Source organism: Ursus americanus, chromosome 29 (genome assembly GCF_024610735.1).
Source record: "Ursus americanus isolate L20-20 chromosome 29, mUrsAme1.1.p, whole genome shotgun sequence".
Taxonomy (NCBI): domain Eukaryota; kingdom Metazoa; phylum Chordata; class Mammalia; order Carnivora; family Ursidae; genus Ursus; species Ursus americanus.
Window position 1 is genome coordinate 24,302,919 of NC_142155.1, and position 18,424 is coordinate 24,321,342.

General features: G+C 39.3%; 1 protein-coding gene across 4 annotated transcripts in view; it reads right to left on the reverse strand.

Annotated features, from left to right (window-relative positions):
* Window positions 1-18,424, reverse strand: part of FBXO9 (F-box protein 9) — a 41,739-nt gene that overhangs the window by 8,668 nt on the left and 14,647 nt on the right. For 3 of the 4 annotated variants that reach the window (XM_045802455.2, XM_045802465.2, XM_045802474.2), the window contains exons 3-12: window positions 13,822-13,977; window positions 11,526-11,583; window positions 10,036-10,135; window positions 7,641-7,771; window positions 6,534-6,648; window positions 4,568-4,686; window positions 4,253-4,343; window positions 3,476-3,571; window positions 3,034-3,127; window positions 1,333-1,484 (exon numbers count right to left, since the gene is read on the reverse strand). In XM_045802455.2, coding sequence (XP_045658411.1) covers window positions 1,333-1,484; window positions 3,034-3,127; window positions 3,476-3,571; window positions 4,253-4,343; window positions 4,568-4,686; window positions 6,534-6,648; window positions 7,641-7,771; window positions 10,036-10,135; window positions 11,526-11,583; window positions 13,822-13,977 — 1,112 coding nt within the window. Of the gene's footprint in view, window positions 1-1,332; window positions 1,485-3,033; window positions 3,128-3,475; window positions 3,572-4,252; window positions 4,344-4,567; window positions 4,687-6,533; window positions 6,649-7,640; window positions 7,772-10,035; window positions 10,136-11,525; window positions 11,584-13,821; window positions 13,978-16,443; window positions 16,512-18,424 lie in introns of all 4 variants that reach the window. The other variant, XM_045802481.2, reaches the window with a different exon arrangement.

The following is an 18,424-nucleotide window of genomic DNA, read 5'->3' on the forward strand; positions in this document are numbered from 1 at the left end:
TTTAGGAAGAATTATAATCCTAGAACAGAATCTAGTGACTTAATATTTGCATGAGCAATAGCATCATCCCAGTGGGGAGGGAGAGGAAGCAGATGATAAGTAATATTACTACAGCCTTTTATTTTTGTCCCCCGAAGGGATAAATAAAGGCAGAAAACTCAAGCGACTTTATACATACAGTAAGGAACTCAATGTGAGCATTAGCGGTTACAAATGACACCTATGATAATGTCCTTTTTTCTCCTAAAACATGATGCTTTCTATTTATTTGGTACTACTCTGGGTTTGGTTTCTTTCTATAAGAAGAAAAAAGAACATTCCACCGCACAATTTACTGAGAGAAGCAAAAAGGAGATACAGGACTGCTAGGTAAGAATGAAAAGAAAGAAAAATGCTTTCTCAGTTCTCAGGACCTTCCATACGAGTGGGGAAAGCATAGAAACAGGCCGCAAAAGTTTGCAGCCCTGTGGTCAAGGTTGTGAAGTAGGTTAATAGAGGGTGACCCCAAAATTTGCTCTCAGAATTCTGGATTCCATTTTGGAACCCAGAGCTGTCAACCACACACCAGTATTCTTTCAAACATAACAACAGCAAACCTCACCACCCACACAAATTGATGTTTCACTGCTCCTTTCTCTTCTGTACTGTTCCTTTCTCACACATATTCTTCTGTTCCTGAATTACTCCTTGCAGGTAAATCCTAACACAAAAAGCTTTAAATAGGAACCATCTAACAGATTTGGCTTTGAATACACGACATCATTTTAGAAGACTTACTGTAACTCCTTGCTACAATTTTATTAAAATTGGTGTATAATCCTGGAGGATAAACCAACCGGAAATAAAGTAAAAAAAAAAAAAAAAAAGTAAAAGTGAAACACAGGAGAAGAAAAGAAAAAAGATTTGAGGTTTTAAAAGTGCCTTGAGTAAGTCAATGAGTAGGTAATGCACAGACAGCTTAGAGGTGACTGAGTACCATTCTGCTTCCAAGGTGGTGGCACCCATTCCCATTCCCACTCCCACGGGCACCAGGGAGCATCTCCTGGTCCACTCGCTTGCGTGCCTGACAGAATCCTATTACAGAAAAGACAGTCACTGGCCACGGACCTCTCCGTGGCACCACCATCACACTGACAACTCTCCGCAGAGAGCACGGCAAACTCTGGAGGGGTCTACAGCGGCCTGCGATACTCTGTGATGTAACGTCATGGAACATAATGGAGTTTTATGATGTAACGTCAACTCTAAAGGCTTTAAAATCAGAGTTTCCTAAGTCTGACATGAAGTACACGTTTATTCTGCAGCTTTGGTATCTATTTTACATTCACCTACTTGTAAGTAACGTGACAAGAGTGATGTATCCAGATGAGTTTGTTGAATCTCTGGTGGCCACTGGAACACAGCTGGAGCCCCACGTGAAAACTCTGATCTGCTTCTTGTACGGGGACACGACGGAAATACCTGTATTTGTAGTCAAGTGGTTTCTGTAAAAGAGAGAGTGTGTGAACTAGCATGAAACCTCCCCTCACTGATATATATAAATATTACAGGAATCTATTATGCAAGAATGATACTAATAGTAACGTGATCTCTGCACAGAGCAGAGGGGTCTTGGGTATCAAATGAGAAGGTGGATGAATGCCCTGAAAAATGTTAAGCACTCTAAAAATAAGGTTTTCTCTCCATCGTCAGCTCAGTTAATCAAACACAATCATCCCAAGTGTTAAATATGATTGTACATTGCTATTTAACGGCCGAAAGAATGAAGACCCCAGGAGGTCAAACAGGTTAACCGAAATTACACAGCAGTTGCAGAGCTGGAAATGAAAACTTCTGTCTTCTCCATGTGAGCCTAGTATTTCCTTCTACTGAAAATATGGGAATTTTTAAAGAGGCAAAGTGATAAACTGGTAAAAGATGCAGAAGCAGCATGGAGGAGAACTTACCTTTCACGCTAACAGTAAAAGAGTCAACGAGGAACAGATGTGGACAAGGTTCATTAGAATCACTTTTGCAAATACTGTTGCTAACAATACAAGAATGTTAACACTATGCATGGTTTCACTGTACCGTACTCTGAAGAAAAAACTGGTACTCAATGAAGGAGTTCCTAAACTCTTTTATAAGACCTACACAACCAGGGCCTCACAACTCTCCAGTTCTGACCTCAGGAAACTCATGGCCAAGGCCACAGCCATAGCAGCTACCGCTGCCCCTCAGACGGCTGCCCCAGATCCCTGGAGCCCACCTGAGGCAGGCAGAGAAGCCCGCCACCAGTGGCCACAAGGCGAAGGGACTCCGGTGACACCCTGTCCTAACCATCCGACACATGATGCCAGGGAAGAGAGGAGGATCGGATGTAAGGAAAACTTCTAAGACCTGTATTGATTATAAAAGCATTAGGCAAGTATTTATTCCAAGTACAACACAACTGAGTCCTTGGGTATACATTTTTAAAACCAGGACTGAAAAACTCAAATACAGAAAAGTTGTGAAAAAAAATTAGGCCCTCAATGTGTTAGAGTCAAAAGTACTCTGGAATGTAATAATCCAACAATAGTTGCTTGCCATTTTTTTTTCCTTTTTTAAGAACAGGAAGAAGGACATTATCTTACTTCAGCTTATTTCCAGTAGAAACTGACATTCTCTGTAAGAATATCCTTGAGAAAAAATTATCTATGTGAGCTAACTTAGGAAGGAAATGCCTTATGATTCAAAACAAGAATAGCTAAACATATTCAAGCATAGTTTTACTAGTTATTTCATAGCACATTTTGGCTTTACATTTTCTAATGTAAAAAACCTGGACCAGAAAAGGAAATAATTTAGAGAAAAACAAGCTGATTCAATTAAAAATAAAACCCACATTTCAGAAAACCCTCCAGCTCTCTTCAGAGAGATCCTTTAAGTCAACACACGTTTTGTGTAACAGTATACACTATCAAACAGTATATTCTTATCCTTTCTAATCAAGAATGCCTGAATGAGTAGGGTACCGAAATAAACAGAGATCCTTTAATTCCAATCACATACCTCTTCTTTTTTCTTAGTTATCACAGCAAATACTTTGGTCTGATTGTCTGTATCTTGTGACAAGCGATAATGACCCAAAAGAATTGCATCCGTTCTAAAAATTAAAAAATACAATTTAAGTCCAAGTCTGTTAATCAGTTGTTATATGTATTTAAATAACCTATTTACATAATCTAGGAAGTAATGCGTTCTAATAGTGGCTACTCAACTTGCCCGAGAAGAATCCGCTAGGACGTGAGTAAACGTAGTTTGCTAAGGCTCCCAAGACCCACTAAAGCATCCTCCCCAGGCAGAGAGAGCAGGCACTGATATTTTTCACACAGGCCCCTGCTGAGTGCTGCTTTCATCAGCCGGTACGAAGTTAGGGAAGCACTGGATTACACTAACCTGTAAGTAACCACATAAAATATGAACTGGATAGAAAACTATAAAAAGATACTACCTGGTATTCCTGGTTCTTAAACGAGGAACAATGGACTGAGGCTCCTCAGGGGTTGTCAACACCATCACATGGCCATCAGGGAAGAATCTTATGTACCTGTGTAAAAAGAAAAAGAACACCAAAAAACACCACACACACACAAAGTATAAAACATGTCCTTGCTTCCTGACACCTAAACCTGTTCATTGCTGTGAAATCAAATCAGAAATACCATGGGCCAAAAAACTGGCAAAACATTAAAACAAACATGACTGGCAACCTGTGAGGCCAGCGAAAAAGAAGTGAAGACGATCTGTTATCTTTCTTAGAGGGAGCTGTCGAACCTTCGGTTTTACTCCTGAATAAAAATAAATATACCTCCATTAAAGCTGTGTGTGGTGTTTTCCCAAAGCACTAATTAAGGTCACAAGTGAGATCTACTGATCATACACAGTAGTTCACATGTCTACTTACTTCTCAAGGCCACGACCATCTGGTGGACAGTAAGGCTGAACGACAGAGCACGAGCTAACTGAAAAGGCACATGAGTCCCACCAAAAGCAAAAGACAAGGAAGACCTCGAAAATGTAAAGGGATTCTTAGATTTAGAGGCTAGGAGGAATTCAGTAATTTGAATTAACCTCTTGGTTGAGTGCAGTTGCTGTTACAAAACTGGATAAAAAAACTGAGGGTCATTTTGTGGATAAATGCGAAGGCCACGAACAGCTGCCCGGTAACTACTAAACTAATACTTGGAGAGAGAGAATTTTTCACTCACTCAGTTTACTACAGTTGTACCTGTAATATTCCACTTGGTGCCAGGCTCTATAGAAACCATCAAGAGACTGTTCCCCTTGACGAATATATGTCGTTTTACTGATATACACTCCTATAAAAAAGAAAGTTTAGGGTTTGTTTTTTTTTTAAGTAGGAACATCAATAAAAATTTTACAGTTACAATCCGCTAACATGTTTCCAGCTTTATTTTTATTGTGGTTTCCTTTAAGTATGATCAGAGTATTTAGGTCTGTTACAGAAAATGAAAACTGTGAACTTCTCAAAATCAGCATTGCAGGCCACTATTTCTCCTGAGTTCTAAAGAGTTCAACTTACCATCAAACCGAACACGGGGCCTTTCTAAAAACATCTCTCTCCAGGATGTGTATGGAACAAGTTTAATACAGCTTCTGCCCCAAACTTTCAAGCAGGCCAAGCGCCATATCTCAGGGTCTCTAGTAAGAAAAGCATAACATCAATTTATAAAAAAGGCTAAGTTCCTAAATGCAGAAATATTTCTACAAGAATTTGATGAGCACCTACAAGGCACTGACCAGGGCTCTGGAGACAGACAAGGCAAAGGCCCTGCTCTTTTCCTTGTGGGAAAGCAAACAAAACTAAGAAAACACAAGTTTCAGATAGTGTGCTCAGTGCAAAAACAAAGCAGGGTAAACAGACAAGGACAACTGCAGTGGGGAAAGACAGACTATTTCAGATATGGTGGCTGGGAAAATACCTGGGCAGAAGCCACAGCAGGTCCAAGGCTTTTGGTGGGAGTGTGACTGGTATGATCGACAAGGATCACGTGGTTGCAGCAAACTAAGCCAGCCTCACAGGCTACATGACCGGAGAGGTGGTGAGGGGCAGGGGAGGGAGGGACTTACAGGCTATTTAGGTGACATGGATGCCACTGAAGAGCTCTGAGTATGACTTATGTTTTTAAAAGATCACTCTGGTGGTCTGCTTTCGGGGTGCTCTCGGGGTGTAAGAAGGGAAGCAGGCCGCTGCCAATAACCCAGACCGGCTGTAACGGGCAGAACAAGACAGGTCCTTGGACAAGGGGGAAATGGTCAGACTAGAGATCTATTTTTAAGGTAGCACCGACAGGACTTTGTGATGGGATCAGTGTAGAAAACTAAATATTGACAGGATTCTGACATAGCTCAAAATGTTTTTAACTCTATCTGTAACTTGAAATATTCAGTTTTAAAAGATGTAAAAACTACTCATTATCTGAGCCAGGCTCAGATTAACCACCTTCTCAATCTTTGCTTTTCACAATTTTTTTATTTTATGAAAGCACATGGAAATTTTATTCCTGAAAATGTGCTTGCTTAAGAAATTCCCTCTTGATAATATAAAAAAAAAAGTTAATGCAATAACAGTTCTAGAGACTCTAATTTCAAGACTGATATGTACCTGGTGATTAATAAGTCTTTGTTAAATGAAAGAGCACACAGAATGACCAAAAAACAAAGGCATCAAGCAATTCAAATATTTTACCCAGAACACAAGACTCCATATGAAATTAGAACTGTTTAAAAATACTGAATTTTAAGAACTGAAGTTATAAAAACAATTTCTAGATATTAAGGACAAAGTGTGTGTGTGTGTGTGTGTGTGTGTGTGTACACACACACAAGATTTTATTTATTTGAGAGACTGAGTGAGCAAGAGAGCTTAAGCAGAGGGAAAAGCAGATTCCCTACTGAGCAGGGAGCCCAATATGGGGCTCAATCCCGGAACTCCAGGATCATGACCTGAGCCAAAAGCAGACACTTAAACAACTGAGCCATGCAGGCACCCCACAAAGTATATATTTTTATGTAAAATATCCATGAAAGATTACCAGTCTCAATTCTATACTAAACTATGATTATTCTTCACATAGCAGTATTTTAAAAGTATAGGATAACTTTTAATGGGCCAAAAGAATATTCTAGTGCAATCTAAATTTAAGTCATTATCACTTAACGGGTTTAGAGTTATTGTGAAGATGACTTGAGCTTATTTTACTAGCATAATTCTTTTTCCAAATCATCTAGGCTAACATGCAAACTACCTTATGGAAGTAACATGTGGGACTACATTTGTTCTACGTAACATTCTATACCCTGGAAACCTAGTGCATTCTAGCCCTTAAGGGGTAAGTGGTTTGGGAAAATCACATAAATACAGCTTAGGCAAAACCGTTCATTCTAAGTTTTTACTCAGAATATTACTCAAGTTTTTTTTAATCAAAACCAGCAAAAGACCATAATTCTTTTATTACCACTGCCTGAGTTGTAAAAAGATGAAGTACCTGGCACAGATATAGAATCCTCTGCACACCTGCGATAACTGCTCTAATGACCTGAGGTCCAAGTCACTAGACACCACCCATCGGAAGATGTACATCAGGACCTCCATTGGCAACACTGCAAAAGAAAATCATCCCTTCAGCAACGCTCCTCGGTTATTCTACCATCTCGTTCTCGGTGCAGGCAGCTTCAGTACTCCCAGACACTTGTGAATCACACCCTCAGTATGGCTCAGAGCTGTGCACAAGCGTATTTAATTATCCAAAGGAATAATGGTTTCTAATGTCAAGACACAAATTTTTCTTCAGTATAGAACAGATCACGAGCTACTTTTATAAAGCACCCTTTCCTTCAAAAGATCATTTTACCACTAAGGGATATTAAAGTAAATGTGTTATTACAATAGTCTGATATGTATATTGTATATTAAATTATGTATATATACAAAATCCATATTGCATTTGCTAACGCTAAAAACTTATTTTCATCTCCTTGAATATTTTCAAGTGTCCTCCTCTGGAAAATCTCACAACCAATTAAACAACATTTAACATATGAAAAGAAAAAACATTCTTTTGTATTAAGATCTTTTTATTTATTTTAGAGAGAGAGAGAGAGAGAGAGGGTGAGCACAAGCCAGAGGGGCAGAGGCAGAGGGAAAGAGGGAATTTCAAGTAGACTCAATGCTGAGCACAGAGCCCTGGGGCTCGATCTTAAAATCTGAGCCAAAACCAACAGCTGGGACGCTTAACTGACTGAGCCACCCAGGTGCCTCAAAACATTCATTAATAAACATGCAGCCTATCTCAGGCTGAAACGCCTGATGATACCAGCCCTCCTCTAATTTTCTTGGCCGCTTCAACAACTCAGACACCCTTTTAGATCTTCACTGAATAAAGTAGGGCATCCTTGAACTATACTACAAACTCCTTTCTACTTCAGATGTTGAAAAGCTGATTAGTATATGCAAACAGTAATTATGACTAGCTCTCCCAACATACTTGGAACGAGCGCAATTATCTGGCAAGTCATCTGGCCCTGTAAATTTGGAAAACTTAAAGCTAAGTGAAAGTGTGCCTCCCTGACTTCCAACCACCGTGAACTCATACCTGATATGTGAGTCTGATTGCTCTCCAGCTCAGGCTGACACAGTTTGAGCACAGACTCCTGAAACGTGAGCTGCTGCTGGAAGCACGACAAGAGGTCTGCCATCTTGCTGTCATCGTCATTATCTTCCATGCTGAAAGAGGAGGGAGATGAATAAATTAAGTGCTTCACTCCACAAACGTAGAGCTTAGAAACTGATTTTTCACAGTACTTTCAAATCTGCTTCAGAAAAAGTCAACTAACAGCAAACTGTCTTAACTACTTTTCTGATTTGATAAAAAGTTTATTCTGCCTCACAAAGGAGGACCATACCAAGTCTTCTGATGAAAAAAGCTTCAGCAATTTTCATTCTCACCCAGGAAGAACTAGAATTTTGGATACAAGTGTTGAGATTTAATTAGTCCATTTTATTGTAGAGATTTCTTGAGTTAGTGAAAAAAGATAATTTCAAACGATTTAAAAAAACTTATGCAAATATATTCCATACTAATGTGACTACAATCCATTCTAACTGTATAAAAATCAAATATACAAATGTCCTCTGTGGTACTTACTTACCAAGGGTTTTCTAACAGATGTGCCATAGCACCCCATCTTAAGAGAGGAAAATATGTAATTTAAAAATCTCAGTAGGGCCCACAAATCACCTACCAATCATCTAAACAAAAGAGTAGTTTACAGTTTAAAAAAAAAAAATCTGCCTTTAATTTTTGCTGAAATTAACCTTAAAAGCGATCAGACCTACAAAAAAGCCTAGATGAGGATGAGGTCCGAAGACCAGGAAGGGCTAATTATACCACAACAAAGGCACGTGTGGCAGAGGCTAGACGGGCACGAGGGCTGCTCTACCAGCATTTCACAGAAGGCAGAAAACAAGAACAAAACCAGGAGAGAGACTTTCAGGGATTATTAGACCTGATAAGAAAAAAACAACTGTATCCTTCAAGAACTTTCGCTGCATCTGGGCTTGTACAAAGGGATGGGAGAGAAAAGAAATGCTTTGTTCACATTTTAATGTAGCCTTTCTCAACAGCACCTGCATCTATTCACAAAACTGACTAAGAGCTGGGTCTAAATGCCCGCCTGAGTATAAAAAGGGCTTAGAAAAAGCCCACATGATTCGTTTTGAGTTTGAACTACCACACACTGTTAAATTTCATTTGGTTAATAACACCGTTAACCTCCAAGTTCAAAGACTGACTTCATTGGGATGTTTTTACTATCCAAAGTTTGAGTGTTAATACCGTGAGTGGTTAAAAAAACACTGGCAATGAGCACATGTTACCCGTAAAGGTAACTTCTTAATTATTTCAGAATAGAGGTAATACCGTAACATAATGGTAATATTTTGTTACTAAAAACACTATATTCCTGTGTATTGCTCATTTCTTTTTTTTTCTTTTTTAAGATTTTATTTATTTATGTGACAGAGAGACAGCCAGCGAGAGAGGGAACATAGCAGGGGAGTGGGAGAGGAAGAAGCAGGCTCCCAGCGGAGGAGCCCGATGTGGGACTCGATCCCGGAACGCCGGGATCACGCCCTGAGCCGAAGACAAACACTTAACGACTGCGCTACCCAGGCACCCCGTATTGCTCATTTCTAACCTGACATTCTCTCATAGGTAAAGACTCCCCTCCCCTCTAATATCAGCAAATTGAGCTTCTGGAGATAAAGCCAAAACAATTTTATATAATTGGCCTGCAAATAACTTCATAAGTATTGGCTTCAAAATATGTTCTCTTGACCTTTGTCCATATAAAACTATCAATGCCACTTGATGACTTTGATGCAAGTGGCATCTATCCAAAGAAACACAGCTTCTATCCTGCACCTGGGCTTTTAAACAAATGTTACAGTCTTAACAATGTCCTCCCAAATATCTTAAGAGAATAATAAAGTCTTATTATAATTCAGCATTTTCTTAATAAAATGAGAAAACTTTAAAAAAAAATGTATAGCTTCAAACATACCAAAAAGGAGAAAAACTAGTTTGATGAAACCCCATGTACCCATCACCCAATTTCAACAATTATTAACATTTTGTCAACTTTGGCCTAATTATATTGTAATAGGTTTGACTTTTTAAAATAGGTTTCAGAAAGCTGAAATGTGTCTTTTAATTTATTTTCAATAATCACTGCTTTTTATTTAAAAAAAAACTCTTGTCACCTTATCTTTGTTACAGCTGTTTAAAATGTGCATTTCTATATTTTAATCTTAAAATTTCCCTAACTAAAAAAAAATTGCTACAACTTTATAAACAAGTCTTTATACTAAAGACTATATAATTTAACAGAATTACCACCATCTTCTTATCACGTTAAGAGTCAACAGGGCAAAGACGCTTAACTTTTAACAAACTCTATGTATTACTGTCTATCGAATTATATACGCACTAGCTGTTTCCAACGCCATCACCATCTGGAGACCGGGTATAAGTAATCTTGAACTCTATATCAGGTACAAGTTGCATAGCCCTACGATAAAACTTGATGGCTAAAAGAAGAAATAAAGCTAAATTAGCTATGACCACACATTTTTGTCATTTCCTTTGATTACCTGTAACTGTGGTTTAATTTGGTAACTTTCTTTACAAACAGCCAAATTCCTTTTTTCTATATGCAATAGTAGTTCAGTGAACAAACTTATTTCCAAGCCTTCCTACTCAGAAATAACCTTTCTTTTTTCTAAAGCTAACACATTACAGCAGCTTAAGGACGTCGTATTTCACTCTTTGCTGTTAGCCCTTCCCACCTTGTCCCTCAGCCTCCTACTGTTAGAAGTGATCTTACGTGATTGTCTTTCTTCAGGCTTGGGAAATGCAAATGCTGTAGCCTCAAGAAAAACACTTTTAAGCAACCTTTTCTTTCTACGATGCAGAGTTGAGGATAATCAAATGCTTCCTACTAGGTCGAATAAGGAGTTTTTTTTAATTTAACCTTCAAATCCAACTTTCTTTGGTCCAGCTGCCTATTATTTAGCTACATAACCTTTAAAACCTATTTTCTTATAAAGTTCCTGGCCAGATGGTTTAGAGCTATGATATTTAGTAATCCCTCCCACAAAGCTATACAACAGAACACGAGACTGCAGAAGTCAACTAGCTCTTCTTCCCTCAGATGGACTCTATTCAACTGAATATATTCTGCTGTGTTCTATCACTTTGGGTGAATTACTGTACACTAAATGGAGATGAGACTCTCAGAAACTAATGAAGACTGTGGAGGGATTTCACCATTTGGGCTCTTTTAATATCTCAGTAAAAATATCACTAGAATAAACTAAAATGTAGTAATCCTGAAAATGTTATTTTGGGGACATTTTCAAGTGATTCAAGCACAGGCATTTTCCCCATGCCCCAGTTATTAGCTTTATTATCACAAAATGAAAGCCTACTTACACATCTAATACGGTAAAATGCCCCATCACTCTGTTTGTTTATGCATTTCTAATGGGTTAGTAAGAGACAGTTAAAGCTGAAGGGTATTCCCTTTGTATAAAATGTAAATTAGAAAATATGTATATGTTCCTGAAACTATCTTTTATATTCCCCTCCTCTGAAGTAATTTTCACCCATAAAAGAATACACTATTTTAAAATGAGAAACAATTATTTTAAGACTTTAATAATGAAGAATTAATAAATATTAAAACCTAAATGTTGACCAATGTGATGATGTTTCACAGCAATATTTTTTGAAAGAGGTTATATAGAAATACAATGTTTAGTTTTGATTTGGTAGTAAACAATTTCAAATACAGGGAGACTGACATCTATATACCAAATATATTCTAGTTAAAAAAAAAAAAAAAAAAACGTTCGGTAACTAAGAGTTGTTATTCAGAAATGTCATGACCATATGATCTTGGGCCCTGAGTTTTTTTACCTTCATAGAGAGCTCCATTCTGTTCTTCTTCTACTGCTTTTAGGAAGAGTTCTCGAGCCTATAAAAATAGTGAAATGCAATTTTTGAAAGTCTGTATTAAAAATGAGTATGCGTGGCAGGGCAGCCTTTCCAACAAAATGCCAGAACAATTGGACGCTCACAGGCAAAGGAATGAACCATGACCTAAACCTCATATCTTACATAAAAATTAACTCAAAAACGGATCATGGACTTAAATGTAAAATACAAAACTTTTAGGAAAAAAAATTTTTTTAAAATCTTGGAGACCTATGGATGGGCAAAGAGTTCTTATACTTGAACCCAAAAAGCACAATCCATAAAAGGGAAGGTTGATAAACTGGATCTCATCAAAATTAAAACTTTTGCTCCATGAAATACCCTGAGGATGAAAATATAAGCTACAGGCTGAGAGAAAGAATGTACAAGCCACTTACTCCATAAAGGACTGTATTTAGAATAAAGAACTCTCAAAACTCAACAAACATAGGCAATGCAATTAGAAAAGACAACATATTATACAGAGAGGAGATAAAGCTGGCAAACAGCACATGAAAAGATACTCAACACCGTTAGCCATTAGGGAATTAAGATCACAGTGAGGTACCACTACACACCTACAGGACAGCTAAAAAGGATGACAGCACCAAGGGCGTGGAGACGGTGGACCACGCAGACACTGCTGCCGGGAGCACGAAATGGTGCAGCCACCCCGGAAAACCCCTGGGCGGTTTCTTTGAACCAAACAGGAACTTACCATACAAACCAGAAACTGCACTCTTGGGCCAGAGAAATGAAAACTTACGTGCATGCAGAAACCTGCACATGAATATTCACAGCAGCTCGATTAATAGCCAAAAACTGGGAACAACCCAAATGTCCTTCAACTGGTGAACAGTCAAACGAACTGGGGTGCACCCATACCCTGCAATACCACTAAGCAATAAAAAGGAACAAACTACTGTTCTACACAAACTTGGATGGATCTCGGGGGAATTCTGCTGAGTGAAAAACGCCCATCTCAGAAGGTTACATACTGGATGATTCCATTTACGCAACACTTTTTGAATATCAACGTTATAGAAATGGAGAAGAGATTAGTGATTGCCAGTGGTTAGGAATGGTCAGGGAGTGGGGGACAGGAGAGAACTATAATGGTGTAGAAAGAGGGCGCCCTGCGGTGCTACCATGGTCTGTATCTTGATCATGGTGGTGGCTACAGGAAGCTACACATGTGCTAAAACTACGCAGAACTATTGATAGACATGCACACAAAAAAGTCCGTACTTGTGTCTGTTTCCTAATCTTTGATATTGTACTACAGCAATGCGAGATGTCACCACTGAAGGAGAAAGGGTGAAAGGTACACACGGACTTCCCTGTACCTATGTTTCTGTAATTATTTTCAAAATAAAAATTAGGGGCGCCTGGGTAGTGCAGTCGTTAAACGTCTGCTTTCGGGTCAGGGCGTGATCCCGGCATTCTGGGATCGAGCCCCGCATCAGGCTCCTCCACTGGGAGCCTGCTTCTTCCTCTCCCACTCCCCCTGCTTGTGTTCCCTCTCTCGCTGGCTGTCTCTCTCTGTCAAATAAGTAAATAAAATCTTTTAAAAAATAATAAAAATTAAAACAAAATGACTATGGAAGCTCTTAGTTATCATGGTGATTTCAATTATTTAATGGCAAATTGCTTGTAAAAAAAATTTGTGTAAAGATGACAGCCTCTTTGGAACAGGAAAAATGGAAAGTGTGCTGTGCCTACTTCATGTAAGTACTAAAAAGAGCTGAACAATTAGACAGCATTCCAATTTTTTTCAGTGCAAGCACTTCCAAATTTTCCAGAAGAAGGAAATAATTACTGCATGATTATACATTTGTTCAACTCAAAATGCAACAAAATACTGCATTAAGACCTTTACAAAGGTGTTAACATTCGAACAAGTTTTTTCTCTTTTGGGGCCTCTGCCAATAAATTCAGAGGTTTCTTTTAGAAACCAAATGAATCTCAGGGATCTATAAATTGCCAAAGACAGTTCCATGAAGACATTGTACCTCTAGAAAGAAGCCCATGAGGAGTGGTGGTATCATCCGAAGTACCTAGAAGTAGTTAGTAAAGGATGGACGTACCGGTATACTTTTGCACGTGAGGAAAAATTTTGTAAGTTATGTGCTTATATCACCAGAATACAACTATAATGATCACTTACTTAACGACTCTGAAAATGCTCATGTGCAATTTAAAAAAAAAGTTACTTTGCCACAATGTCCATAATACTTAACTTTTCTTCTTTTGCCAGTTCTTGCTTTCCTTTGGTGTCTGCTGCTTTCAGTAAAGAGCCTTTTGTTGCTCTGCTAGGCCGAGTTTCTAAACTGCTGGAGCCTACACCTGGAGCAAGTTCAAACATCCACTGAGCTCGGAACATCTGGAGCTGTGCCTAAGGAAAGAAAAGGACTTTAGGGCTCATCAAGGAAGGACAATGCATCAACGGGTCCAACATCAATTTCCATATAAATACATATTCTAAGACTAGAAAACATGGTCTTTTAAATTACTAAATTAATACCCACTCAACACGTTATCTTCTAAAATAATGTTCTGCTTAAATCTTTCAAGGAATCATGAAAAGTTGCCTAAGTTTGTCTATACGGGAAAATCTAATGGTATAAGAAAACCAAGGTCTGGTTAGAGTTGAAAATGTAAGCCATCACCTGGGGGCTGAACTTAAAGCTTTCAAACATTTGTTTACCTGGAATACATCATCTCCTAGATGTGAAAATAACTGTTAAAAATTCTGTAGTTGAACCCAAAATCTTTCTTTCAAAAGCATTCTCTTTTAAAAAAGGAAATATTTTCTCTTATATATGGAATAAAAATTGTTAAATACAGAAAAAGTGAAGTTCCCCTGCATGGTGGACTCCACTGTGCTGCCCAGATCCCTTCAGGAATGAAGGCCCTGATGAGCCCAACTGCTGGGACTGCTACAAAAACAGCCCTCAGCTGCCAGCCCGTTCGGCAGAATCATGCCCCTTCCCAGGCAATCACGACCCAATGACTGATCAACAGCTGATAGAAGTCTGAAAGACTCTGGTCCCTCCATACTCAGAACTCCTGCAGAATTGGCTAGGGCGGTCCATTAAGACGGTACAGCAGCTCGACTTCTCCCTTTGCCCACTCCAGCTTCCTCCCTCTCCCCCTTCCATAGCTGTGGATCCCCAAAGCACTCCCTAGTACACATCCCTCATCATAGTCTCTACCTTAAAGTCTGTGCTCTAGGAACCCAACCTGAAATACCCCTCCTCCCAAAGAAGGCCATTATCAATACAACTGTGCATATTATTCCTAGATTTTTTTGAAGAGGCATATATAAAATATGTAAGTTTTTAAAATAATTTTTCTTGCTATTCTGAACAGTTCTGGTTCCCATGCTCCTACTTCTAACACAAAACATAGATCTCTGCCCTATAGAATCTTTCAAACACTGAATGTCTGCTAGATGATACATTCCAAATAAGTTTTATAAAGCTTATAAATACTTAAGATATATTAATGTAATTTACAATGAATATTTTTCTATTCCAATGCAGAAGGATTTGCCCCATCCTCTTACATTCACTGTATGAATGCACCATTACTTAATACAAGTGATGGATATTTAGGTTGTATTCTGTTTTTTCTTATAACAATGCTATAATAAATATTTTTGTATACTTGTATTTACTTGGTTTCCTCATTATTTCCTCAAGATTAATTTTCTAGAAATAGAATTGCTTGATCAGGGGCGCCTGGGTGGCTCACTCAGTTAAGTGACTCTCTGATTTCAGCTCAGGTCATGATCTCAGGGTTGTGAAATCCAGCCCTGCATTGGGCTCCCTGCTCAATGAGGAGTCCCTTTGAGATTCCCTCTCACCCTCCCTGCCCCTCCCCCCAACTCAAGTACACATGCACTTACTCTCTCTTATACAAAATAAATAAATCTTTAAAAAAGAATTGCTTGCTCAACGGGAATGTATGTTTTTCATTTTGTTCCATATTGCTAGTCTGCCCTCCAAAAATTTGTAGCAATTTACACTTCATGTGCACTGCCTGAGTGTTCTCAAAGCCTGGACAACAATGGGCGTTGTTCACCAATCTCGTTAAGAAAAATCTCAGCGTAGATTTAATTTGTATTTTAAAAATCATGAGACTAATTATCTCTTCAAATATTTAATAGCCATTTATATTATTTTTTCCATTAGTTGTCCATTCATATCTTTCTATCTTGTGTCACTTGTACTAATTTACAAGGATGTTCCATATACTGAGGATGGGTATCAATCTTCTGCCAATATATGATAACTAGTTTTTCTAGCTAATCATTTCTCTTGATTTATGATGTCTCATCTACATAGAGGTTTTAACTTTGAGGTGGTCAAATCTGTCAATCTTTTTAAGGTGATGGGTTTTGAGTTATGCCTTGTTTGGAACATTTTTAAACTCACATATCAAACCTCATAATGGCAATTATTGTTATCTTCGGTGTGAGCACTTTCAAAATTTTCCAGAATGAGGGGCGCCTGGGTGGCTCAGTTGTTAAGTGTCTGCCTTCGGCCCAGGGTGTGATCCCAGTGTTCTGGAATCGAGCCTCGCATCGGGCTCCCTGCTCAGTGGGAAGCCTGCTTCTCCCTTTCCCACGCCCCCTGCTTGTGTTCCCTCTCTCGCTGCCTCCCTCTCTGTCAAATAAATAAATAAAATCTTAAAAAAAAAAATTTTTCCAGAATGAGAAAATAATTAGTGCATCATTATACATTTATTCAATGCAAAATATAACAAAATACTGCATTAAGACCTTTGCAAAGGTGTTAACATTTGAACAAGTTTTTTCTCCTTTTGGGCTTCTGCTAATAAATTCAGAGGCACTGACCTTTTAGAGACCAAGTGAATTTCAGGGGTCCACAAATTACCAACAAGAGTTCCATGAAGATACTGTACCTGTAGGAAAGAAGCCCATGAGGAGCCCATGATACTTTGGTATCATCCAAAGTACCCAGAAGTAGTAGTGAGGGATAGATAAACTGGTTCTGCTGCTTGTGGAAGATGGTGAATGGGAGGATCCTGACCTCACCTTCTCTGACGGACCTACCAAGACAACATCTACCACAACTAATTCTGTAAAAGACCTGAAGATGCAGAACAGATCTTCCACAGCTAGTTACAGAGAGAAGACCACTTTGAAAAGGGTAGGAGGGGCAGAGATACAGCTGGGAGCCAAATCCCCAGGGTGACTAACCACTAACAGGAGGGACATCACAAGCACAGAGGAACTAGGGGATCAAACCCCACACCAGCCCTGGGAAGAAGATTCCCCCTTACAGCTGGCTTTGAAAATCAGTGAGGCTTAATTTCAGGAGAGCCAGAGAGCTACTGGAAAAGGAGTCTCTATCCTTAAAGGGCCAGCACACTAAAAACCCCACCAGGAAATAGCACGGAAGTAGCACTTTGAAAATGCTGTGGTATATGAAAAGGGCCATTTATTAATTAATTCTAGGACATGTGCCAAAGGGATGGGTATCTGCAGGAGAGTTCTCCAGGAACAAAAGTGCTGGTGGGTGCCATTTTTCTTCCCTCCCCTAGCCTGCATAGTTGGATGCATGCAGGAGCCAATTCTAACACTATCCATCTCCCTTGCTAGCACTTTGTGCCCAGCTGCTGCATTTACCTATAGACTTCCCACCTTAGGAGACACCCATCCAAAACAGCTCTATACCTGCTATAGCCAGCAGGCAGCCCTGGCCGGGACCAGCAAACCTCCTAGTGACTCCTATCATGGGAAGGGAGATAACCCCACAAAACAGCACGCCAATTTCTGCAGCCAGCCTCTTTGCCGGCCGTGCAGGAAGCAAGCCCTGCCCTTTGGTGTGCCTGCAGCTGTCCGCAGCAGTTAACTGCAGACAGCCAACATGAGGACTGACTCCAACAACTCTATACCATGGTAGCTACGGCCGGGCATCTAACAGCACCAGGAGCAAAACCTGTCCAGCGCACCTGCAGGAAGCAGATCACTGAAACTAGCGGGACCAAGGGCAGTCCAACCCACCGGCATGCCTGTATCAATCACAGCTCATCCACAAAAGGAGGGCAAACACAGCCCATACAGAGGACGCTCATGGTGTGACTGGTTCTGGTGACCAGGGGATTGAGCTAAAGGGCACCTCAGGACTTCTTCCACACAAGGCCACTACTTCCAAGACCAAGACATATAACTAACCTATCTAGTACAAAGAAATACAGAGAGTCATACAAAATGAGAAGACAGAGGAAAATCTCCCAAATGAAAGAACAAGACAAAAATTGAAAAAAAAAAAAAAAGCTAAACGAAAACAAGATAAGCAATATGCCTAATAAAGAGTTCAAAGTAACGGTCATAAAGATACTCAACAGACTTACAAATGGATGAACTCAGTGGGAACTTCAACGAAGAGATAGAAAATATAAAAAAGAACCACAGCTGAAGAACTCAGTAACTGAAACGCAGACTACACTAGAGGGAATCAATAGCAGATGAGAGGACACAGAAGAATGGATCAGCAATGCCGAAGACATGATAACGTAAAGCAACCAAGCTCAACAGCAAAATGGAAAAGAATAAAAAAAAATAAGAATAGGTTAAGGGACCTCTGCAACATCACTGAGTGTAGTAATATTTGTTTTATAGGAGTTCCAGAAGGGGGCGGGCAGAAAACTTATTTCAAGAATACCTGAAAACTTCCCCAATCTAGAAAGGGAAACAGATATCCAGGTCCAAGAAGCACAGACAGCCCCAACAAGACGAACCCAAGGAAGTTCACACCAAGACCCATAATTAAAATGACAAAAAGTAATGATAAAGAGAGAATCTTAAAAGC